The sequence below is a fragment of the Passer montanus genome, unplaced genomic scaffold (genome assembly GCF_014805655.1).
Source record: "Passer montanus isolate IOZ18808 unplaced genomic scaffold, ASM1480565v1 scaffold116, whole genome shotgun sequence".
NCBI classification, from domain to species: domain Eukaryota; kingdom Metazoa; phylum Chordata; class Aves; order Passeriformes; family Passeridae; genus Passer; species Passer montanus.
The window spans coordinates 1,456,477-1,481,655 of NW_024358278.1; the positions used below are offsets into that span (position 1 = coordinate 1,456,477).

Here is a 25,179-nt window from a genome sequence, read left to right on the forward strand (position 1 = left end):
TTTTTTTTCTATGATGGAGGATACAAGGAGGAGCTGTATAACAGGATTGGTATCCAGGGTGATGCATAATAAAAAATAGTCACAGTTAAAAATAATTATACTATTAATTCACAGTTAAGTAGATAACTGGAATTATCTCTTCCCTTAGCATGGAAAGGTAGGCAAAACCTGGTGTTTTTTAATGTTTCTATTGGCACTATGTTGGTTACATTGTTTTGCATAACTAAAAAGCCAGGAGAGTTCACATGAAAAAAGAGCATTTTCCAAAAAGATCAATGTGTACTCAGGGTCTGGAAGGGAATTATAGTGGCAGAGTTGCTCATTGTCTTTTCCAGTCTTTATCCTTCCTTGCTCATTGTGGGAAGTGAGGATTTGTTGGAATATTTTCCCTGCAGAACTTATTTCAGTGTTTTCCCTGTTGAAATGAAAACACTTGTGGACTGTCTAAGGCCAAGGAGTGAAAACCAACCAGGAGCCCATGGAGATGGTGCTGGTGGGAAGCACTTTGAAAACACTGATTGATGTCCTTGTGGTTTGGGATTTGACCCATGGTATTGGAGCAGGGGCACGGAACAGATTTGTCTGAGGGATTTCTTTTGTGTGTGTGTGTGTGTTGAGTAGAATTTGAAATGCTCCTGCACGCTGAATGTTGGTGCTGGTGTGGTCTGTTTGCAAAGCAATTAAAATATGTGGTGGTGGTGGTGGGAGGAATAAATGGTGGGGATGGGTGGTTTGGCTCTGCAGGATCTGAGCACCTCAGGGGAAGGAATAAGGAGTAGGAACATCCCTAATCTGCTGTGTAATCTTCACCATGTGATAACTACTCATTTAGGCTAAACCCAGGGGAGGGGAAGATGCATGAGAATGGAAAAGTTAATTAAACAATTGCCTCAAAAAAAAAAAACCCAAAACACCTAAACAACCACCAACAAAAATCCCTCACCAAACAGAACCCCAGCTCCACATCTGGAAATGTCCCCTCTTCCTTGACAGCTGCAGAAATGCTCTTCCAGCCCTCCATAAGATGAATCTACATAAATGAGCCCTCTGCCCAGACCAGGGGAAATTTGGGACATTTCCAAATTTGCCTTTGGAAATGCCTCTTTACTCCACTGAGTCTCCACAGCTGGGATGAAATGGGATCCTGTTGACACTGACTTCTCTCTTCCTCCACAGTGGGAGCGCCTCTGGTTCCTCATCCTCACCTCATCCTTCTTCCTCACCCTGGTCTGGTTTTACTTCTGGTGGGAAGTTCACAATGACTACAATGAAATCAACTGGTGAGTAGAGCTTTCCTCAGGAAATCTGGGTTTTGGCCATCATGCACCTGCTTGACACAGGTTTGGGTTCATCCGGATCCTTTGGATGGAACTGTAACGATGAGAAAGGGAAAAGTGGGGCTCAAGGAGAGCTGCTTCTCCTGATCTCTGTGTAGATGTAACGTGGCCTCACGTCTCCACTTCGTGGCTGGGTTTGTGTTTGTTTGTCTTGATGGTTGGCTGGGTTTGAAAGTGACTGAGCAATTTGGCTACAGCTATTCCACAAAATATCCATGGCAAAAATTCAGCCTGAAGCACATGGGTGTGGAAAACATTGCACAAAGTTGGAAGGAGCTGAAAAGGAGCTTTGCAGTGGGATGTGCTGGAATTTAGGGTGTTGCCAGCTGCCTCCAGTACTGGAAATTATTCTCCCTTTTATTATCGGCAGCATCTTAAAACATTTTGACAGCACCTTGGGCTGTATTCTAACCAAACTGCCTTGACATCATCTTCTTGTCAAACACAAGATGTAAAGTGTGTTTTAAAGCACAGTGGGGAGCTGATCTCTTAAGTAAATCATCTGCTTTAGATGCTGGAGCTGTGTGAGGGAGAGTGTTTACCAACATGGTGATGTGAGCTGGCTCCTCCCAGGAGAAAATGGGTTTTTCTCTTTGCTCACACCCACACTGTGTGAAGTGAAACCATTAGCATGGCTCTGGATTATTTGTAACAGCAGCATGATAAAAATGCCTTTTTTAAAAGGAAATTTTGGAGCCCCTCTCTTCTTCAGTTTGTACCCTCAGTGAAGGATGTGATTGCTCCAGTGCAAAACCATCTCTGTCTGAGCTCAAAGTTGTGGGAGGGCTAAAATCATTCCTTTAGAAATTAAGGAAAGCCCTGGGAATGCTGGGGATGGGCACTGCCAAGGTTTGGGTCCCCAAATATTCTTGCAGGAATGGGGGGGAGATGTGCAGGTCTGCTCTGGCTGCAAGAGGCATTTGGGATTTAACACATCCAGATGTCACCCGCAGCCCAAAGCCCTGTCCCTGCCGTGCAACCCAGGGTGCTGGAACCACATCCACTGGGAAGGGATTCCCTCTTGTGCAGCACAGGTCTGGAAGAGGCTGGAATTGAAATTTCTGGATTGAAAACAGCATTTCAGGCACTGCCACTCAGTGCTGAGAATGGGGCAGTGCTTTGTGTGTGCTGGAACCCCAGCTAGATCCCTGCTCCACACACCACAAGAGGTCGAGCAGGGTTCCTGGAAAACAGCTGTGGAAAGGCTGGGCAGGAGGAGGAGAACACAGGGTGAGGTTTTAATTACAGCCATGCCAGTTCCAGGCGAGGGGGAGAAATAATTTCCATTGGGTCCATGCAAGATGAGCCTGGCCCTTCCCTTCAGCACAGCTGCCTGCTCTGTGAAAACAGAGCACTTTGGGGCAGGCAGGGTGTGAAGGACTTGAAAGCATCATTTTATTCCCAGCAGGGCTGTGAACCTGTTGCTGATGAGGCACAATGGAGTCCTGGTCTTTAGAAGCAGCACCTTTGCTGTTCATCTGTCATTGTCACTTCTGGGGGGTGTTTTTGGGCAAGATTTCTTTGCTGCTTGCTCCTGCTGCCTTCCTCTCTGCTCCACTGATTTCTTGGCAAGCTGGGAGCTCCTCCAGAGGAGAGGAAGGGCTCTTTGGGCATGGCACACTGAGCTGCTGCCAGGGCCTTCCAGAGGAGCTGGGAGAAGAAGTTGCTGTGATATTGGTGTGAGGAGCTGCTGAGCTCCTTCCTGCCCTCCAGATCTCATCCCTGGCAGCTGTCCTAGCTCCTGTCACCTTCAGCCTGTCCCACCAGGTGGAGAGGGACTGGAGGAAGAGTTCCCCCCTCTCTGGGACTTGTTCCAGCTCCACACCACCCTCTAGGAGGAGAGTTTTCAACCCAAACCTCTGAGGGCTTTGACTCTCTTCCACCCTTGAGGAGCTTTTTCATCTTTATACCTGTGTGTCAGGCAGCTTGGGCAGCATTAGGTAATTTCAATTTGTAAAGACCAAAGGGCTGTTCTGGGATTGAAATGGGTTTTAGAAGGACAAGGCAAAATTGTGAGCCAGCATGTATTGCTTCAGGCTTTTAACACTGAGGTGCTTGTTAGTGAAGATGCTTTGTGCCTCTTAAATATTTTTTTTTAATTTATTGCTTTTGGCATTTCCCTTTTTGGTGCCTACACTTGATCTGCCCTGTCTGAGGTGTGTACTGCACCAGAAGGCTTCACTCTAGCTCGGGCAGGGTGTGGGGATGCTCCAATTTGTGAACCTGCCTGTGTTCCCCCTGCAGCAGGACCATAAATGCAAGTCTGTGTAGCAAACGTTTTCCTCCTTGGTTCTGCAGAAAGCTCATCTGCTTTGTAGCAGTTTAAAACAATCATTTGCACATCAAGTGAAGGCCTGGTGCTCTCGGAGGGGCATTGAAGGGACATCAGAGCAAAAGCTTAAATGGCCTGAGAGCTAAGGAAGCTCTGGGTGATGGCATCAGCACAGACTTCAGAGGAGCCCTCTTTCCTTTCTTCCCTCTTTTTTCCTAGCAGCACGTCTGGATCCCTGCAGATCCCTGGGTTTGTGCTCTTTGGCTCCCTGAGCAGAACCTGGACCTGGGCCATGCCTGTTGAGCCCAAGGATTTGCTTTCCAGGTCCCACAGGAGAGCTTTACTCCTGGACAGAATTAGAATCAGAGAATATCCTGAATTAGATCATGGAGTCCAGCGCCTAGCTCTGCACAGGACAGCCCCAAAAATCACCCCAGGGTTTGTCCAAACAGACCAGAGGTTCTGGCTGATGAATGATGCTGGATTTGAGTGCTGGGGAGGAGATTGAGTCTTTGACCTGCATTTATATAATGCAGCATTTCTGTCTGTGACCCAAAAAAAAAAATCTAACCAAGAGGCAAAAAGGAAAAAAAAAAAAACCCAACCAAAAAAACCAAAAAAAAAAAAAAACACCCCCAAAAAAACCCAAACCCAGCCAGTTCCTTGAATGTGCTGATTCCACCCCAGAACCATCCTGTCCTTGCTGTTCCAAAGGGTTTGCATGGACATAATGTCAACCCTGATCCAAGCCAATTTAGGGATGTTGTTTTGGTTTTGGCTTTTTTTCCTAAAAATCCAGAAGAGAAATTTGAATCCAGGTCAGGTCTGAGCTGTCAGAAGCTGCAAGAAGGGTTCTGGGGTTTCTCTGCCTCCCTCTATCCAGTTAATTTCCATAAGGGATTAAAGCACTGGGTTGTCACTTGTGCTTTTTGCTGCCTATCTCTTTTCTGGAAAGATCTGTTTTCTAAGTCTTGTCTAACCCCAGTGGAGCTGTTCTGGTGTTGAATCCTTTCTTAATCTGCCCTTCCCACTTCTCCTCCAGGTTTTTGTATAACCGAATGGGATATTGGAGTGACTGGTCCATTCCAATCCTTGTAACAACTGCTGCTGGCTTTACCTACATTACAATGTTACTGGTGAGTACAGTGAAATCCATTTCTTAGAGCTTTGTTGGCTTTAAAAAAGCCACGAGCTCTCCAGGCCATCAACAACTTGAGGAGTTTTCTCTTGGAAGTGACTTCTCTCTTCTTTTCTTTGCCTGAAGTTGCATAAAATCAAAAGTGAGAAACTGATGGTCTTTGAGCTCAGATGCTCAAAAATAAAAGATACCCTCAGAGGAGAAAAACAGTTTTGTTATCCATGGTCTGGCCCAGTTTCCACTTCTGGGCACAAGTGGCAGTAGTTTCCCTTTGTCCCGGGGTGCTGGGACCTTCAGGGAGGTGTCCATACAGCTGGCACTGCTTCCTGCAGCCCCAGGAGCTGTAGCCAGGCTCTGAACTCCCTGCCCCTTGGAGGGCAAAGCTTTTTCCTCCACATCCTTGCCTTTGGAGAGGATCTGCTGGCCCGTCCTGCCCCCACTCCTGCTGGCCCATGTGGCTGTCCCCTCGGTTGGTGACGTGTCCCTGCGTGCTCAGACACCACAAAGGGTGGTGATGTGCCTCTGTCTGACTCTCTGTTTGTCCCTCCAGATCCTGGCACTGTGTCACATAGCTGTGGGACAGCAGATGAACCTGCACTGGCTGCACAAGGTAAATCTCAGTTCCAAGGGGAGCAGGCTCTTGGGAATGCTGGACCCTGAGGAGCAGGCAGAGGGTGGCACTTCTGTCACTGTGTCCTTGGGAAGAGCATGAAATGTCTATGGTGCATGTGTGGCCTCATGAGCAAACTGCTCATCAGAGCCTGGGGGCAGAGAATTTGGTGAAAAGCTTTTGATAGAGAGGCCACCTGTGGAGATGGAGAACACCAGTGCTTAGAGCAGCCTGGTTCAGTCCCAGCTCAGGTGCTCCAGGAACCTCTCTGGGGCTCCTGTCTGTGCTGGAGCTCCCCTGGAGAGGGGCTGAGCAGAGGTGAAGCTGATCAGAGTGTGCTTGGAGGGACCAGCTGGGAAAGCCTTGGGAGAAGAAGATGTAGGTGTTGAAGCTGAGGGTGTGCAGGGTGGGGTTTGCTGGGCCCAAGGGGATTTGTGTGTGAAGCAGTTTGAGAAACACTGCTGGGAAACACAAGGAAAGGTATTTGGAGCACAGAAAGGGAATGCAAGGAGAGAAAATGGGTTGGCAGGATCCCATTGTAGCTGGCAGTCTGCTAACTGGAAATGGAGGGACCAATCCTGACTGCCAATACCCTCTTGAAATTCCGCACGTGATGTGGGATCAGAGCCTGAACCTCCCAGGACAGGGAGAGCAGACACTTCCCCACCCTGCCATTTTCTTTTCCTTGTTTTATTTTCCTTAGAGATTATAGAAACTATGCTTCCTCAGGGGAAGAGGATGCAATCAGAGAGAGGGGGCAGGGACTGTCTGACTACTGCTGCAGCAAAATACATTATCAATTCCTGACTCTGACATATGTTTCTTTATCAGGGAAAATGGTATTTTTCAGATATGTTGGTGGGCTTAGATGAGTAAGTCCAGAAAAGGGATGTGTTGGTGATCATGCTACCCTCTGGACTCCCACCCTTCCTCCCCTTCTTCCAAGAAGCCCCTTTTTAATGAGTAAGCCCAGAAGAGGGATGTGTTGGTGATCAGTTCTATCCTCTGGACTCCCACCCTTCCTCCCCTTCTTCCAAGAAGCCCCTTTTTCATCACAGCTCAGATGTGTGGCTCCATCTCTTCCCTTCCCCACACCTCCCTCAGCTTCCTAAGGATGTTGAGATACAAGGCTGGAATAAGTTAATATTTTTCTTGGAACTGTACTGAATTAACTTCAAATATAGATGAAAGTGTGTGGGAAAGGCTGGTATGGGCAAAGCACACAACTCCTTCCAATTTTCTCCTGTAATTCTGGGCAGAGGGTTGTAAACCAAGTGGAAGATGAGTGTGAGGGGTGGAGGAGAAGCAATAAATTGGAGCTGATGGGAGGAGTGGAGATTTGTGTCCTGACACCTCTGTGCCACACAGGATGGCCACACCAAGGGGAATTAGGGCTCCAGAAAGAGGAATCCTGTCTCCATGTACCAAAGGGGTTCTGTAAATGTTGGCAATGTGGGATTTTATTTGCTGCTCCAGGTATTAAACCTGACATTGGCCTGGAGGAGCCCTGTGCACCTGGAATGTGATCCATTCATTTCTGGGGATCAATTTGCTGTCAAGTCTCCCCTGCAGGTTTTGGATCTGCAGCAGCATCCTTTGGCTCTGGCAGAACAGCAGAGGCTGAATAGCAGACACAGGCAGAGAGTGGGGAATTATTTTTAGACAGACAGCCCAGATTTTCAGTCTTTGCATCTGGAGTTATTTCCGTGGCACTTTTCCATGGTTTGAACTTTTTACCTTCACCACAGAGGTCGCGTTTTCTTTCTGACTGCTTTGCTCACACCTCTGAGTGCTTCCACGTGAGAGGGAGGCTGGGGGAGGTCCTGGTGGGCTGAGGTCTGTCACCTCAATGCCACCACTGTCCCTTCCCCAGCCCCAGTATCTGTTCTAACATGAGCCCAACCTCCTTCCTTGTGAATCTTTTTTCACACCTTTTATAACGTGCAAAGCTTTTCTCTCTCCATTTCCCAACCTATAACATACATCCCAACCTAATTTTTATAATAACCACAGTCCCCAGCCTGTAAATGCCCTCTGGTTTCTTGCAGATTGGCCTGGTGACAACCCTGATAACTACTGTGGTGACCATGTCATCGATAGCACAGCTTTGGGATGACGAGTGGGAGATGGTATTTATTTCACTGCAGGTGAGTTGTCTGCAAGGATGCTTCCCTGGGGGAGGAAAGGGGCCAGTGCAGCTGAATTCCCTGGGATTTTTGTATTCCTGTAGGATAAAGCTCTGTCCTGATGGTTGTCACAGCCCAAATTGAAATCTTGGCAATGAGAAAATTGTTTTAAGGAAGGCTTGTGGTGTCTTGCAGGGCTAGAGAAGTATGAAAGGAAAATACCTACAGACTTAATTTCTTACAGATCTGCTCTATGTTCCTTTTTCCCCCTCGTCCTCAATAAAAGAAGTCCAAAAATATTTTGCCCATTTTGCTTAAGAGGTGCTTGCTTCTGCTGACGTGCATTTGGGAGTATGCAAATCTATGCAAATACAGGGGGTGGAAATGGCATTCACACAAGTGACTAACATTTCTCAGAAGTGCTTTATTTTATTGGGATATTTTAAAGGTTTAGGCAGGGAACTGGAGAGCAGAAACACGACTCAGATGGTACATCTCCAGCTTTGTGTCGTGGTGCTGCACCCTGCCGATACAGTCCAGTGTGTTCAGAGAATTCCAGAAGAGTTTGGGTGGGAAGGGACCTTAAATTCCATCCAGTGCCACCTCCTGCCATGGGCAGGGACACCTTCCACTACCCCAGGGTGCTCCAAACCCCATCCAACCTGGCCCTGGATATTTCCAGGGATCCAGGGACAGCCACAGCTGTGCCAGGGCCTGCCCACCCTCATCCTGATTTTTTTTTAGTTTGAACCTAGACTATTTCAGTTTAAAATTGTTCCCTCATGTCCCACTGTAGCTGACCCTAATAAAGTCTGTCCACATTTTCTTACTTTTAAGTCATTTTTTTCCTTATATTTAGTCTGAACCTACAGTATTCTAGTTTAAAACCATTCCCTCAAGTCCCTTTGTAGCTGACCCTAATAAAGTCTGTCCACATTTTCTTACTTTTAAGTCCTAAAAAGCCACAATGTGTTGTCCCTGGAGCCTTTTCCAGGTGAACTCCCCAGCCTGGCTCCAGAGCAGAGGGAGAAGCTCTGTGGCCTCCTCAGGACTCCCTCCAGCAGCCCTTTTCCCAAATATCTGCGTTATTGGGGGAGAAATTCCCCTAAAAGGGGGTTAGAGCTTTCCTCCTTTCCCTTCCTAAATGCCAGAGACAATGGCAGGATCTGGAAGAAGCAACGGCCAAAACAGAACCTGCAAAACCAACACATTTTCGAGGTGCTGGGGTGTTTTTAATCCCATTTTCCTCTCCTGTTCTTGTGCCCTGCAGGCCACAGCCCCTTTCTTGCATATAGGAGCCCTGGCAGCTGTCACAGCACTGTCGTGGTTGGTGGCAGGGCAGTTTGCACGGACAGAGAAAGCCAGTGAGTACCTCCTGTGTCCCTGCAGGGTGGGGACTGCCTGCTCCTCTTGTTTCTCTTTTTCCCACCCTGTGTTTCTCTTTTTTTCCCCTTGTTTCTCTTTTTTTTTCCCCTTCTCTTTTTCCCCCCTTGTTTCTCTTTTTTCTCCCCCATATTTCTCTTCCCCCCCATTTTTCTTTTTTCCCTTTGTTTTATTCCCCTTGTTTTTTTTCCCCCTTGTTTCTCTTTCTTCCCCTCTTGTTTCCCTTTCTTCTCCCCTTGTTTCTCTTTCCCCCCTTGTTTCTCTTTTTTCCTTCTTGTTTCTCTTTTTCCCCCCTTGTTTCTCTTTTTTCCCCCCTTGTTTCTCTTTTTTCTCCCCCATATTTCTCTCCCCCACCTTGTTTTTCTTTTTTCCCTTTGTTTTTTTCCCCATGGTTTTTTTCCCCCCTTGTTTCTCTTTCTTCCCCTCTTGTTTCCCTTTCTTCTCCCCTTGTTTCTCTTTCCCCCCTTGTTTCTCTTTTTTTCCCCCATGTTTCTCTTTTTTCCCCCCATGTTTCTCTTTTTCTTCCCATTTCTCTTTTTTCCCCCTTGTTTCTCTTTTTTTCCCCCCATGTTTCTCTTTTTTTTCCCCCATTTCTCTTTTTTCCCCCTTGTTTCTCTTTTTCTTCCCCTTGTTTCTCTTTTTCTTCCTCTTGTTTCTCTTTTTCTTCCCCTTGTTTCTTCTTTTTTCCCTTTGCTTCTGTTTTCCCCCTCCTTGTTTCTCCTTTTCCCCTCTTGTTTCTCTTTTTTCCTTTTCTATTTTTCTGTTTAATTATTTTAATAAGCCAGGAAGCTGCTTTTCTTCTCTCTTTCTGTTCTTGGATTGTTTTATTTGTTTTTAAGAAAAAAATGGTGCTATTTCTTGATCTTAAGATTATTTCAGACTCATTTGGCTCATGGAATTTATCTTATCTGAAAGAGTTTACAGGCTTTTTGGTGCAGACATGGTGGTTTAATAAAAGAAAAAAAAAAACCCAAAATATCTGTGAGAATCTACAGTCACTTTTAATGGAAAATAGGATTTTAATATTTTTGAAACAGCTGCAGGTCTTGGTGCAAGCCTATTCTTGCCATTTCTTTGTGGCATTTAAGCTGGTTTTATTTTTTTTTCCTGAACAAATTTTTATGGGGTTTTTTTTGCTCTGGTTAAACTAAATTTTCAGAGCCTGGTTGGTGTTTGGGTGCTCCTGGGTGAGAGGACCTGGGTGAGGATCCCATTCTGTGTCTGCTGCAGGTTTGGGTGCTGGTGACACCTCTAAGGTGCAGGACACAGCCTGAGGTCCCTGAGCAAGGTGTCACTGAGCTCCTGGAGTGCTCCCTGAGTGATGGAGATAAAAATCCCTGGCAGAGTTCCTGGAGTCACTTTCTGCCTTGTGGGAACGTGTGTGAATGAACCTGTTAGAAGCTGGAAGCAAAAAGGAGCCTCTTTATGAGTGAAACCAGATCAGCTGTGGCCAGGGGGCTGAGCTGGGCCTAAAAATAAAAAAAACAAACCACTGCCTTCTCTATCTTGCATCCATTGCAAATATTTGGTTTAGGGTTTGTTTTTTTTTTGAGGTGGGGGATTTTGTGTGTTTTTTGGGGTTTTTTAGTGTTTTTTTCTTTTTTTTTTTTTTTGGAGGTTATCCCTTGAGTTCCAAAGCCTTAATGAGTTTGCAAAATAAATAATAATTTTTAACCCTGGCAGAGTTCCTGGAGTCACTTTCTGCCTTGTGGGAACGTGTGTGAATGAACCTGTTAGAAGCTGGAAGCAAAAAGGAGCCTCTTTATGAGTGAAACCAGATCAGCTGTGGCCAGGAGCTGAGCTGGGCCTAAAAATAAAAAAACAAACCACTGCCTTCTCTATCTTGCATCCATTGCAAATATTTGGTTTAGGGGTTTTGTTTTTTTTTTTTTGAGGTGGGGGATTTTGTGTGTTTTTTGGGGTTTTTTAGTGTTTTTTTCTTTTTTTTTTTTGGAGGTTATCCCTTGAGTTCCAAAGCCTTAATGAGTTTGCAAAATAAATAATAATTTTTAAAAATTTTAAAAATCAAATCTGCTGTAACATCTGTGGTTTCAAGTGGCTCCAGATATTTTAGGAGTTCAGAGGTGCCTGTTGTTTTTCAGAAGGAGCACACATCTGTGGGGTACAGAGCTGTTGCTCTGTCAGCACCTTCCAGAGATTCCCAGGGAGTCTGGGCTTGGTGGGAAGTCACTGATAAATGGAATTTGGGTGGCATGGGAGGCAGTCCTGCTCATCTGGCCCCAAGCACTGCAGCTCTGTCACAGCCCAGGGATTTATTTAATAAATAAGTCAGCTTGCTCAGTAAAACATTATTGCATTTTTCTGGTGCAGATCTCAAGGCAGAAGCAGCTGAAGTGGTTTTGCCCTGGTGGACCACCAGTATAAACCTTAGAGGCACAGAGGTGGTGCCATGGCTTATTTTTAGCTGTGTGTGACTGGTGAATTATTTCTCTCGTCAGGCAGGGCAGAATTTGGTGCTGTCCCACCCAAAGGTTGGAAATGCCACCAACGTTTTGAGCTACTTTTCTGGAGGTTGAAGCAATTCACTTACTGTTTTCTCAATACAAAATGAAGTGAAAACCTCTTTCAGGATTTGATAATTTACTTTTTTTAAATATTTTTCCCTGAACACAGAGCTCTGCTCTCACACTGGAGGCACAGACAGTAGATCAGCCTCGACAGAGGAGTCCTGCCTTTGTTTCTGTGGCATGAGGAGGTCAGGGCCAGCCTTTTGACCATCTCTGTGTCTCTCTCTCCACGCCAGCCTCGCAGATGCTGATGTTCACTGCATACCTGGCAGTTGTAGTTGCACTTTACCTCGTCCCCCTGGCCATCTCCTCCCCCTGCATCATGGAGAAGAGGGCCCTGGGACCCAAGCCAGCCATCCTGGGCCACCGAGGGGCTCCCATGGTGAGTAGTGACCTGTGCTGCTGTCACCTGCCACTCTCCAGGGCATGGCTACAACAAATACAGTCTGGAGGCACTCCTGCTGCTGGGATTGCTGTGGGAATAAAGCAGGGCTTGAGCCCAGAGTCAAGTGACACCCCAGATGTTTGAGGTGCAAACAGAAGGGCAGTTCAGGCTGGTTTGTGCCACTGCATTCTGTTGGCTGCTGGTTTTCATCTTCCCTTCGTCTTCTCTTCCATCCTCATTCTCTTCCCAAACATTGCCACCATCTTTTTGGGGTGGCTTTTTTTTTTCTTCAGGCTTCTAAAGAGCTTTGGTTTGTGCTGCTTTGTGCAGGTGGAATCAAGAAGCACTTGCTTTGCTGCACAGCTTCTTTACGTATCAAAAATGAGAGCAGTTAACCTGGCTGCTGGCCTGATGGATAGCAGCAAACCCTCACAATGAACATCTTCTGCCAGAGCAGGAGAAGGGCTTGTCTGGGAAATAAATCTGTGTCAGGTCAGATCCTCTTTCATTAAATCAAGCTTCAGCTTTCTTGTGTGGGCAGTACAATAATCAGGTCTCATCTCCTGCATCTAGTTATTAAATCCCTAATGGCTTTTGCTTATGAGTTTATCCTCTTGTCCATTGTAGGGTTGGTTTGTTGTTTCTTTTTCTGGTTTGTTTTGTGCTTTTTCACTGTTTTTCAGTCAGGTTGAGGAGTTTACTGAAAATCTGGGTCACAGAATCCCAAAACGGCTTGAAAACCATTGAGTTCTGAGTCCCTGCCATGGGCAGGGATAGTTATGGATGCTCTCTAAAATATAGGGATTAAAGACATGTTTTATTTTCTGTTTTAAACAGAACTCTTACTGCCTTGGAGTGTTACTCACCTGGCATGATGGGACACTAATGCTGAAATGCAATGGCCTGGCAGATCCCATGCTAAGCCCCACACAGGGAACTTCCAAAAAGACAATTTCATTTCTTAGGTACCACTTTAATCCTGCCTTGTAGGGTTTTCTGGTCCAGTTCGTGGCTCACAAGGAGATTAACACTGGAGAGATAAAGAGGAAAAAATTAATAAAAAATAAATTAAAATTATGGCCATATTTCCAAAAAGACAAGAAAACTCCCTTAAATCTTGTTGATGAAACAAAATATCAGATTCTTTAGTGCATAATCACGGAATCCCAGAATGGTTTGGGCTGAAAGGGACCTTCAAACCCACCTTGTTCCAGCCCCTTGCCATGGGCAGGGACACTCTCCCCTAGACCAGCCAGAGGTTTGCAGTGGCTGCAGTTAGTTTGGAATAAAATTTGGTTCTTCTGTCCAGGCTTCTTCATTAACCTCCCCACCAAATGATGCCATGAGTTCATTTTTAAGGCCTGGCTAATTAAGGGAAAAACACAAATGTGGTGATGTCCAGCTGCAGCCAAGCTGTGCTGCTCTAACACAGTTCCATAATCTTCTTTAAGGAAGGTCCCCAAAGCTCCTGTCTCTGTTTGAATGCATTTGCAATGGACTTCTAAGCACAAAAATAACCAAAATGAGTTCATTTGTAGTAATTTTCTAGAAATTACTTGCTGTGTCTCTGCAGCAGGAAGAAATGAATAGTAGCCTGATTTTTGCAGGGGATGAGTCTCTCAAACCAAGCACAAGAGGAGGAAGAGCAGCTAGAAATCCTGAGCTGGGTCTGCGTGGCTCTCAGTGCCTGGGCAGGGTTTATAAAAGAGAAGAGATTTGGAAATTGTTGCTTTGTTCCCCAAGGTTTCTTTCCCTTAAGGAATTGGTTGTTTCCCTTGTTATAAACCTGGATTTAGGTTTTAGACATAGCATGCCTGAATTTATTGTACCAAGCAGGTATCCCTTAAAAATACCTGAAGAAATACAGAGAGAAATGCAAGCAGAAAGGTTGTGCAATTTTTTTTAGTTACTGCAGTTTGGCCATAAAGTTCTTTTTAAAAAATAACATTAATCTCAGCAATTAATTCCTTAACAGCAGCTGCTCCACTTAGATGCATCTTTGCCTTAAACATGCTTAATTTGGGGCTTCAACTCCCTCCTTCTTGGTGGAAAGGGTTAAATTTGCTTTCCTGGCTTGCTGGCTGATGTTGGCTGAGTTATGTCGGGGTGTCAGTGGCTTGTGCAGAGGGCAGGTTTGGATGGACTCCCTGGGAGAGGCAATTTTTTATGTCAGGGTGACAGCCTGGGGACTCACCCCCTGCTCACAGGGAGATCTGTCTTTGCCTAAGTTCTGATCACAGAATCACAGGATGGGTTAGGGTAGAAGGGACCTGAAAGCTCATCTCATTCCTCTGCTCTGGAATGGGCAGGGACATCTTCCTTACTCCAGGCTGCTCCAAGCCCTGTCCAGCCTGGCCTTGGGCACTGCCAGGGATCCAAGGATCTGGGCACCCTGTGCCAGGGCCTGCCCACCCTCACAGGGCACAATTCCTAATTCCCAATATCCCATCCATCCCTTTCCTGGGTCCTGTCTGTGTAAAATGTGCTCCCCCTTTTTTCCAGCCCCCCTTTTAAGTACTGCAAGGCTGCAGTGAGGTCTCCTCAGAGCCCTTTTAGGCACTGAGATCTTCCCAGAGTTTTCTCTTCTCCAGTCTGCACAAGCCCTGCTCTCCCAGCCTGCTGTGGAGGAGAGGGTTTTTTTGGGAAAAGCAAGAGGATCACCTCGCAGGGTTACCCTGGGCTGCTTGGGAAGCTGCTGACAGCAGCCCAAGGCGATGTGAGCCAGTGGATGCTGCAGCTCCTTGCGGCTGCTGCTCTCTGCTGACAGCTCCGGGAATGTGAGCAGAGCTCCTCCAAGCCCGACCTTGGCTGACCCAGCTGCCCTGGCCCAAACAAGCCTGGCTTTGGCTGGGAGCTGCTCTGGGGAGATAACGTGGCTCTGTGCTGCCTTTGTTGAGCAAACAGAAAAAGGAGCTGGTGCTGGTGTGTGGCTGGAGGCAGAGGAACCAGAGCTGGGTGAAGGTTGGGGCTGACATTTGCTCTGATTGTTTTACCCCAAAGCTTTGCTTGAGCCTGCGAAGTGATCAGAAAACAATTGTCTCTTACAGCCACTCTAAGTGCTTAAGCCAGTTTTTATACTTATGTTCATTATTTTATTATTATATTGTGCTTACATGGTGCAATTGGGCCTTTGTTGTTAATTATTCCCCTTTGCAGTAAATCATGGATTGTGAATGCTCATTGTGTCCTGATGGAAGTGATCCTAGTGGTGGAAAAACAGGATGTTTTCTAAACCTGAAAAAAAAGGGAAAAAAGTAATTTATTTTTCAAAAATAACTTTATTTTGATGTTTTTCAGTGCAAAAAACCTGCCAGATTTTCCTTCTGTAGCTGTCAATATTTTTTTTCTGGTCTGCCTGTTGTTTCATGGGTGTTTTGGGAGCAGCTACACTGTACTGCTTTTGTAGAACAGCAAAGTATCTGTCTTCACACCATTTTTATTTTAAGCAAACCCTAAGTCTGTTACCATCTGCTCCATTCAACAGGGAGGAATTTCAAATAAAATCTGAGTCCTTCTCTCTGATAGCCACAGGGAAAAATTTTCTAGGCTTAAGGCTATTTTTTTAATTGTTGGTAAAACTAACTAGAACATTTGTTATTAGAGAAACCCTCTGATTTCTAGACTAATAGATGACTTTATGGAATGAGTAGAAGTGGGAGTAAAATGTATCTTACAGAATACACATTCTGGTTGTTGTCTGTGGTATACAAGAGACAGGAATTTTTGGGCACAGATAGATGTGGAATAATAACATTTTGGATCCCTGCTATCTCCAAACCCTTCTCCCAGCATCCTTGCTGACACTGCTTTGTAAAATTCCCTCATGCTGCTGATCTCTCATTGCTTTTATTTTTTTTTTAATGTTTTCTTGACAGCTGGCACCAGAGAACACTCTGATGTCCTTCCAGAAGGCAGTGGAGCAGAAGGTGTATGGAGTGCAGGCTGATGTGGTGCTGAGGTAGGTCACTGCTGGCTGCTCTGGGGCTGCCTGTGCATAATCCAAGCCAGGAACGCTCCAGCAGATCCAGAGTCTGGGCACTGCAGCCTTTTCCCACTGGGAAGGGCTGTCCTGGAGAACTCATCCAGTAACTGCTGTCTGTCTCTGTCAGATGCTGCTGATGATTTCACTGAGGTGATGGGGAAAGGTGGACTTGTCCAAGTGAGGGAACCTGGATCTCTTTGTTTTCATTTGCAAGAAGGCTGTAGTTTATCCCAGAGCCTGGTTTATGCCAGTAAAACACAGCCAGAGCTGCTGGAATGTGACTTCTCCTGGGATACCCCAGGTGCAGACAGAGCAGAAATTCCAATTTGACTTTGTTGCACAGCAGAGTTTTCACCAACCTTGACAAACCATCCCAAGAATACACCAGGAGGAAGCTCTTCCTCCTCCTCTTCCTCTGGCATTAATCTTTAGGGAAGGAGGATGCTGATTGTCAGAAAGTCATTCCTTGCTGGCAAATGCTGAGCTGAGTGGCCAAGACCAATTAGAATTTAGAGAGGGATATTTCCAGAGCTGTGCTTTGTTCCAGTTCCTTCATATTCCTTAATATTCCTGCTCCCAGTTTGTCCCAGTACCACTTACAAACTCAAAGCAGATATTTTTTTTTTTTTTCCCCCTGACTGCTTTGGAGGTTTGATGGACGGATATTTTTGCCTGGTAGAAGGCAGTTTTATTTTTAATTGCTTTCTTTTTACTTTGCATAATTTTTTTTTGAGAGAAAATTATTTAAAAACAGAAGGAATTTCTTCCCACCGGTGAGTGGAAGGTCACTGTGGAAGGATGGAGTATGAATTGGGATATGTTACACAGTTTTTGTTTTTTCCAAAATGAGTTTGTCATCTGTTGTGAGGGCACAAGTACTCGAGTGTCCAGCTCCCAGATGAGCACTTGGCTCACGTGGCTGAATCCATTAACACTGGCCAAGGAGAAAGGTGGGCTTGGGGAGGAGGAGAGCTGGAAATGCTCCCAGATCCTTCCCCACTGCCACTCATCAGCCATCCCAGAGGAGCACTCCAGGCTTAAACAATGCCCTTGATGGCCCAGTTTCCTGAGCCTTCTCCAAGACACCCAAGTGCCTTCAGAAAAAGAGAATTCCATTGCCTTTCAGACTGAGAAGTGGGATGTTGGTGCAGCTGGCAGCACCCTCAGGGAGGGTTTGCAGCACAGCACCCCTTGCTGTCCCTACCCTTCAGGAAGATGCTTTTTGTACCTTGGCTGGATGGCTCCATCCTTCCTGGAATAGTTCCATGTCCTTCTAGACGTGCCAGCATGGGTGGGCAGCTTGGGCACACCCTCAGAGCCATCACATCCTGCTCCACACCCACCCCACATCCCAAACCAGCTGGAAAGCCAGCTTTGCTCCAAGCACCAGGAATTGCTGCCTGTTCCTCTTTCTCTTCCACCCCCTCCCACATCTCTTCCTCTAAAGCTCTGATTGCTGTCTCTGAATTCCTGCTTCAGCCCTGGCCTGCCAAGACCCTGTGGTTAGCCCTGAGTGGTGCTGGGAGGGGAGGATTGGAAGGAGGCAGCAAATGTCAAGAGCCCCATAGGATTTCTGCACTGTGGTTAAGGCTTAGCAGTGCTCTGCTCTTCTGTGAGATGTTAAACTCGAGCTCCTGGCACTTTCAAACAGTCCACACTCTTCATTCTGCAGTTCCTTAGCGGGTTTTTTTTTAATTTTATTTTTAACTGTATTTATTAAACCTTTGACTGCAGCAGCGTGGGATTGCCATGTCAGCAGGTTGCTTTGGGCTGGGGGAAGGAGGTGGCACAGCACAGGCCAGAAATAGCAAATAAAGGTGCCAGTGACCTTTGTGAGAAGGGACTTCTGAGGGCAGTGGTAAAGCTGAGGCGACATTTGCTCCATCCTCTAAAACTGGGTTTCGTTTTCCCTCTGGGAAACAGCTCTGGATTGTCTCCTAATTCAGATGGGATTTTTTATTTCAACCCATCCTCTTTTCAGACTTTTTCTGAGTCTCCTGTTAGGAACATGGGCTCCTTGCTTTGGAAAATGTCACTGCTACCAGGCTGGCTGCCCTGGGTTTGTCCTGATTCCTGTTCCCCTGCCTTTGATAAAAACTGTCACTACCCTGTGTGGTTTCACCACTGATCTGGTCACAGAAAATGGAGTGGAAGAAAGTTTAAAGAGTTCTTTATACTTTCCAGAGTCCTTATTCTGTAATATCCAGATGGCTTAAAAACCCCAGAGCGTGCATTTGCCTGCTTCGTTTCATCTGAGAGGTGTGGGGTGTTTTGGGGTTTTTTTTTAAAGCATGATTTTAACTCATGTGGGCATGAAACCAGTTTTCAATTGGAGAAGGCAATTTCAGAGCATTTTTGGTAGTTTGGAAGCCTTGCATCTTGCTGAAAGCCTGATGTTCACAGACAGTGTGAGAGGCTTTGAAAATTCCCCTCCTTTCCTGCTGTGGAGAGTGTGTGTGTGTGTCCGTGCATCCAGAGAAACCTCTGATGTTTTTGGGAGCTGCATAAGCTGAGGAAGCTTGGATGAGCATTCAGGGTGGGTGTTCTTGGTGAAGCCACCTGAGTTTTACATTTTTGAGGGAGAAGTGGATGAGGCATGGGCAGTGTTGTGTCAGTGCATGAGTGACTGACAACAAACAGGTATCTGAGAGAGATCTTCCTCTTGAGGATGCTGGGGACTTTTTTAGCCTCATTGACACCTTCCCAAGGATTTTGATGTGAGAGGGGCTGGAGTGGGAAGGGGAGTTTCCCTCCTCCACCTGTAAGAGGGTGTGTGTTTGCAGCTATGATGGGGTGCCCTTTCTGATGCACGACAAGACTCTCAGGAGAACGACCAACGTGGAGGAGGTGTTCCCAGAGCGGGCCTACGAGCACTGCTCCATGTTCAACTGGACCGACCTGGAAAAGCTCAACGCTGGAGAGTGGTTCCTGCAGGTGGGTGCCACGGAGCCATGGGATCACAGCTCCTGCCCAGCTCCTCTTTGAGGGTGAAAGGTGTAGATCCATCTCCTTGGTGGTGTGGTGCACTGGACCAAGTGTGCATGGACCATGTTGAGTTCTGTCTCTCCTAAACTTAGGCTTGGTCTAAGCCACTTTCTGTGCCCCTTCTGGAAAAAGGGGCCTCAAGCCTGGTTGACACCACAAAGAACTTCAAGACCCCCAGTTATAATCACTTTTTAATGTGATTATAAAAAAAAAAAAGATAGAAAAATCAGCGTGTTATACACTGTTCCCCTTTTTCTGAATTTCATTTTGAGACAATCATCTCCACAAAGAAAAAAGTAAGAAAGTCTTTGCACTGGGGGTGTCTGGGCTTTGTGGCAGTAATCCTGGGATTGCTTTGCTTCCAGAATGACCCTTTCTGGACAGCAGGGTCTCTCTCAAGGGCTGACTATTTGGAGGCTGCCAACCAGTCAGTCTGCAAGCTGGAGGATATGCTGGAGGTGATCAAGGACAACACATCTCTCATCCTGAACTTCCAGAACCTGCCAGCAGCTCATCCCTACTACAGCACTTACATCAACATCACCCTGGAAACCATCCTGGCCTCGGGGATTCGGCAGCAGGCTGTGAGTTCTGTGGGCTTGGGGAAATCTCCAAAATCCCTATGGTTTCCATGAATCCTTGCATGTCTCCAGTGGGGCATCACTGGAAGTTGTGCTGGGCACAGAGTTTGGAATGGAGCACCTGGTACAGCTCAGGAGAACTTCTTTCTCTCTGGGTATGGAATTGATTCTCCCTCTTTTTTTTTTTTTTAAGTCCCCACTAAGGTCACAACAGAGATGGAGATGAAGAGCAAGAGAAAAATTGTTAAGATGTGGGGATGTGAAGTGGGATTCCTCCCTCGGGTTTTTAGTTCCCTGTTGAAAATGCATGTGGCTGCTTCTCTGCTGCTTTGGTAGATGAGCATCGCTGAGTTATTAAGACCAGGCTGGTTGGGGCTTGGAGCTAGAGAAAGGTGTTGGAATGGCAAGGGGTTGGAATGGGATGACTTTAAAGGTTTAAAGGTCCCTTTCTAGCCAAACCACTCTGTGATTCCATGACCCACTTTACCTCTTCAGAGTGAGCTGGTGACTTGATGTGCTTCGGAATCACGGTGTGAGCTCAGGGAATTCCATGCCCTGGGCTGGAGTGTTGCCAGATTTGGGAGCCACGTTTGCCATACCCTGTTCCCTTTCTTGCTCCCCCCACAGGTGATGTGGCTGCCAGACACGGAGAGGCAGCTGGTCAGGCAGGTTGCTCCTGGTTTCCAGCAGACTTCTGGGCTCAAGCTGGACGCAGAGCGCTTGAGGGAGAAGGGCATCGTGAAGCTCAACCTGCGCTACACCAAGGTCACCAACGAGGAGGTCAGGTACTGCCCTCTGCCAGAGCCCTCAGCATCCTTTCCTGAGCATCTCAGCCTGTCTGGCTGCACACTGGGGTCTTTCCAGATGGATTTGGTCTCGAAAGCTTGAGCTGGGCAAGTCACGCGGAATCCAGGCTGTTCCTGGGAATGCACAGCTGCCTCTGACATCTCTACATGCTGTCTCAGGATATGATGAGCCCCTTTGAAATACAAATGGATGAATTGGATGATTCTTATTGCACTCACAGTTCTGGGAAAAAAGTGAAGGCCTTTCACACTGAGTTCCCTCTGAGTGCTGCTTCATCCTCATTAGCAGCTGCCCTTTGCTTCCCTTTGTCTGCTCCAGAGCTGCTAGCTTGGAATTTTGATTAGCCCAAAGTCTGGATATGCTTTCAGAAATTTCTCTTTGCAGAAAGAGAAACTCCTGTCCTGTATCATCTATTTAGGCTGATCAGCTCTTCTCTGTAATGGCCCTGGCACAGCAAGGGGTTCCTGTCCTGCCTCAGCCTGTGTGTGAACTGTGTGGTGTTTTAGCTCCCAGGGAGGGCAGATTGTTTCTAGTAGGGCTTTTCTGGTTTTTAAAATTTAAATGAAACAGGTCTGCAGAAGAGAAATATCTCCAAAGGAGCTGGCTGGCTGCATGTTAGAGCTGAAGCAGGGAAGAGCTGAGCCTGCAGCTGTTTGGGAGCGTGGCCCTGTTTGGGTGATCCTGCTGTGTCCTTCCATGGCTGCCAGCAGTCAGTCCAGCTCCTCACCCTTAAAACCAAGGCTCTGCTTTATCTGCAGGATAATCCCTGCTTATTTTTCCTCCTGTTTGCTCTGCCCCATGGAGAGGGCTGTGTGCCCAGTCACTCATCTGTCCCAGTTCATCAGCCCCAGTCTCCCATCAACCCCACCTGAGCTGTCTCCAAAATAAGAGCTGTCACCTGAATGTTTCTTGAACCCTGTGGTGCCCAGCCAAATGTTGCTGCATCCCTGGTTTAACACAGTTCTCTCAATTCTCCCCAAATCCAGCACCTGGATGCAACATGGCTGCAACCAGCCCTGCCCTTGAGAGCCCCTTTGGAGCTCTCTGTTGAGAGCTGGGACATGTCCGTGTCTTGCACTGTGTGCTGCCACCTCAGAGCGTTAAATTGCAGGGATTAATCTGTGCTGCCCATGTGAGGGAGATTGTTGATGCTTCTGCTTCACAGATGAGGAAATAGAGCAATTTATGTGAATTCTCTGGGTACCAGGTAATTGCCAGTGCTTGGTTTGCTGCTGGCAGTTTCAGCTGCTTGGAAAATGACCTCAGGAGACTGGAAGCTGTAACTCTGCAATTGTCCCCAAAACAAGGGCATGGAAGTTGCAGGAGGTGATGTTGGAGGCAGGTCTGCCAGTGTTTAATTAAGCAGATTGCCCCTGAAATGTTCCAGGCGTCTGAGGCAGATGCTAATTTTGCATCAGCGCGATGAGATGGTTGTTCCAGAAACACACCATGTCCATCATTCCTGGGGAAGCATCTGAGATGGCCTGTGGCCTGTGCCAGACAGCAGCCAGGAGGTGAGGAAAGCTGTCAGGATCAATCCATTGCCCTCACGAGGTGCCCTGTTCTAAAACTCTTCACTCCCCACAATCCAAATAAACCCGGCTGTGGCTGATGGCAAGGGATGGAGGTTTGGTGGGGTCCTGCATGTCACCCCGTGCGTGTGCCTTGGCAGGGACTACGCCATGGCCAACCTGAGTGTGAACCTGTACACGGTGAACGAGCCCTGGCTGTTCTCCATCCTCTGGTGCGCCGGCGTCCCCTCGGTCACCTCCGACAGCTCCCACCTCCTCCGCAAGGTGCCTTTCCCCATCTGGCTCATGGTAAGCACCACCCTGGGAAGGGCTGGCAGCGGGAAATGAGCTGGGTGGGTGTGGAGGGGAGAGGTTTTCCAGGGAGGTTTGGCTGGGCTTGAGGGTTTCCCCGCTCTAGATGGTTCCTCTTGAACAATCCCGTAAGTTTGGGTGAGATCCTTGAGGATTGCATTGCACTCCCTGTTCAACCCACATGATTTTTCCAGTTCTCCTCTGGGGGAAGAGCATCTTTGCAGACCTGCTGAGCAGCTAAGAGTTGCAGGAGAAGCAGGCACACAGGTGAACCAGCAAATCAGGCCTCTGTGTCTTGGCCAAATTGTAAAATTAGGTTTTTGCCTGTTCTGAATCCCAAATTGAAGATTTACCTCTGCCTACCCCATGCTGGACAAGAATAAGCAGAGATCCAGTGATGGTGCTTCAGCTGGGCTCAGCTGCTGTGATTGGCAACTGGAACCAGACCTACCAGTGGCTGAAAATACAGAAATTGCATTTACAGCATGGGGCTGTGCCCAAAAGGTCCCATCTGCACTTAAAATGGACCCTACATGGATATATTTCCCTGTTTTCCCCCAGACCTGGATTCCAAAACAGCATCTTGCCCCTCACCCTGAGGTACAACTGAGATAGGAAACTTTCAGCCCAGAGAGCTCTGAGAAAATGTCAGCACACAAACAGGAGGGAGAGTTTCAAATTGTTCCTGTTTGCAGTTTCCCCTGATAGTTTTGGATGACAGCCTGGCATTAGGAAGGCCATAAATATTGTGATTTATACCTAACCCCTGCAGCTCTGTGCTTTTCTTGCTCCTCGGTGGTAACTCCAGCCATGTGTGGTCTCCCTGTGATTGCACAAACCCAAATGTTTAAGGTCTGCTCCTGTTTTGTGTCTTGCAGCCTCCAGACGAGTACCACCTAATCTGGATCACGTCTGATCTCATTTCATTTCTTGTAATTGTAGGAGTTTTTATATTCCAGAAGTAAGTTTGTTACAGCTCTGCTCTTGTGTGTTTGTGACCTGTGTTTTTGTCCAGATTGTCGGGTGGAGGTGGGAGAGAGGAGTTCCCTGAGCCTCAGTTCTTGGATTGCTATAGCAGGGGAAATAGTCATTAAAAAACCCTTGCAAACAATAATTCCACTCCCAAGATGGGATGGAGAATTGGATGCACACTTTTAAGAACAAGAGATCACTAATTAGTAGTGTCAGATCCTTTCCTTTGCTCCTAAAATATGTGGAAGAGAAACTGTAAATGCTTTCGGGAAAAGGATGTTGAGAAAGACATTAAGGTGCTTTAAAGGAAGGAGAGGGGAGGGATTTTGACATTCCACTATTACAGTGTTCAAAAAGGACATGTTACAGTTGTCTTCAATCAGTTTGTTCCTGTTTGGAGATAGAAATATAATGGAATCATGCAATGGTTTGGGTTGGAAGGGACCTTAAAGATAATTTAGTTCCAACACCCCTGCCACAGGCAGGGAGTTATTATGGGAAAAATTATGATTCTGCAAATCAAATCAGGTGCTTAGTTAGAAAGAAGAAGGAGAAGCTCTACTCCAAAAGTTGGACTTCTCTGCAGCAAAGGGCTTGCTCTTCCAGAGCCTTGTGCAGGACAGACCCCTTTCCCTGATGTTGCAGTTTCTCCACCACATGAAAGAGTTGCCAGCAGGGTTGAGGATGTGTCAAAACCAAATCAGAGCAGAATTGCCCAGCTACCACCTGCTGATGTGATTCAGCTCTGGGGAATGAGGCTTGGCATTTGGCCTTCAGTGTCATGGTTGATTTTTTTGGTGTGTTTTTGGTCGGTTGGTTTGGTTTGGTTGTTTTGTTTTTTTCCCCAAGTCCTTTTTGGGGCAAACCAGAGCTGCTCCCTTCATGCAGGGATGAGGGGGTGGGTGGGAGCAGAGGCACTGCTTTAATGTGCTCGTCCTCTGTCCTCTGCATGGCTTCTCTCTCCTCAGCCATGGTAGGGACTGCTCCTGCTCTTCTGCTCCAGCCCCAGTGACAGGATCGTGGCAGCCTCTCCAGAGGGGAAATACCAACTGTGATGACTTCTGACTAACCTTTTTTTGCCTCTTTGCCTTGTTTATTTTCTTACTGCTCTGACTGTTGTGCATGTTCCTCCTCTTTCTCTCTCTGCTGCATTCTGGCATCTCACAGCTATCACATGATCAGGTAATTCTGGTGCTTTCCTCCTCTTTCTCTTTTTCATTCAACCTTCCTTTCTCTCTTTCTCTCTCCCTCTCTGCTATGGCTTCACTGCAGATGGTCAGGGCAGGATGCAGCTTTTCTGATGCTTTCCAACATCTGGCTTCAGGAGGGGACCATGAGGGTTTGGACATTGCCACGAGCACCAGGGGCGTCTGAAGCTGAAGCCAGGGGATGTTTTGAAGGCAACCTGACCTTCTGTGACAATGATCTGAGTCAGTGCCTTTTAAAACAGCCCAGTTCTGAGGTCCCAGGGCACACTGTAATTGGGAGATTCCCAGAGGATGTAATGCTTTCTCTGTGGAAATAATCCCATGCAAAATATCCCCTTCCTCCCTGTATTTACCAGAGATGTTTGAGACCAGCCTCTATCTCAAAGAAAATCATGGAATCTATTCAATTATATGAAGTAGCACTGCTCTGAATTAACAGGGCTGATAACTGGAAAGGTTTGGCTCATCAGTTGGGATCTTCCCGAGTTGCACCACTGGGAAGCTGGAAATACAGCGTGAAAACAAAGAGCACTGCAGCAGGGGAGGGAACTGAGCCTGGGCTGCTGGATTTGAAGTGCCATCAGTCAGAACCCCAGATTTCTCCTTGTTTGGGCCCTTCCCTCAGCAGTCATTCTCACCCCTTTGGAGGGAAGTGCTGGCACTTTGCACTCAAGCCTTCTCTGCCTCCCCACTCAAACCAAACTCCTCACGTGTTCCCTTCTCCATTGCTCCTGCTCTGTGTCATGGGCTTGCATTCCTGAGGATTTGGTTGCCCCCACCCACTGCCTCGGGCTCGGGGTTGGCCCCTGCAGGTGTCCACGAGGTGTTCTGAGCCTCCTGTGGGTGCAGGGAGGTCGGGTGGTCCCGATGATGAGGAGAAGGCAGCTTTAGGCAGGAGCAGGCACAGGAGGGGGACTGCAGCTGGCTTGGCTCTGTGCTTGCTCCATCAACCCCATTTTTCCCTCGACCTGCCCCTCTCCCACCCCCTCTCCATGGCATTGAGCATCTCCCCTCCCACGCCAGGGTCTGGCCGTGGCCCTAA

The 25,179-nt window shown here is 47.2% G+C and overlaps 1 protein-coding gene across 7 annotated transcripts in view; it reads left to right on the forward strand.

The window, feature by feature from the left end:
• Positions 1–25,179, forward strand: part of GDPD5 (glycerophosphodiester phosphodiesterase domain containing 5) — a 100,222-nt gene that overhangs the window by 69,591 nt on the left and 5,452 nt on the right. For 6 of the 7 annotated variants that reach the window (XM_039697064.1, XM_039697059.1, XM_039697065.1 and 3 more), the window contains exons 3-15: positions 1,177–1,280; positions 4,652–4,745; positions 5,298–5,357; positions 7,406–7,504; positions 8,754–8,847; positions 11,631–11,776; positions 15,655–15,737; positions 18,545–18,695; positions 19,112–19,330; positions 19,955–20,112; positions 21,807–21,954; positions 22,836–22,918; positions 24,097–24,111. In XM_039697064.1, the coding sequence (XP_039552998.1) occupies positions 1,177–1,280; positions 4,652–4,745; positions 5,298–5,357; positions 7,406–7,504; positions 8,754–8,847; positions 11,631–11,776; positions 15,655–15,737; positions 18,545–18,695; positions 19,112–19,330; positions 19,955–20,112; positions 21,807–21,954; positions 22,836–22,918; positions 24,097–24,111 (1,454 nt within the window). The remainder of the gene's footprint in view (positions 1–1,176; positions 1,281–4,651; positions 4,746–5,297; positions 5,358–7,405; positions 7,505–8,753; positions 8,848–11,630; positions 11,777–15,654; positions 15,738–18,544; positions 18,696–19,111; positions 19,331–19,954; positions 20,113–21,806; positions 21,955–22,835; positions 22,919–24,096; positions 24,112–25,179) is intronic. The other variant, XM_039697058.1, reaches the window with a different exon arrangement.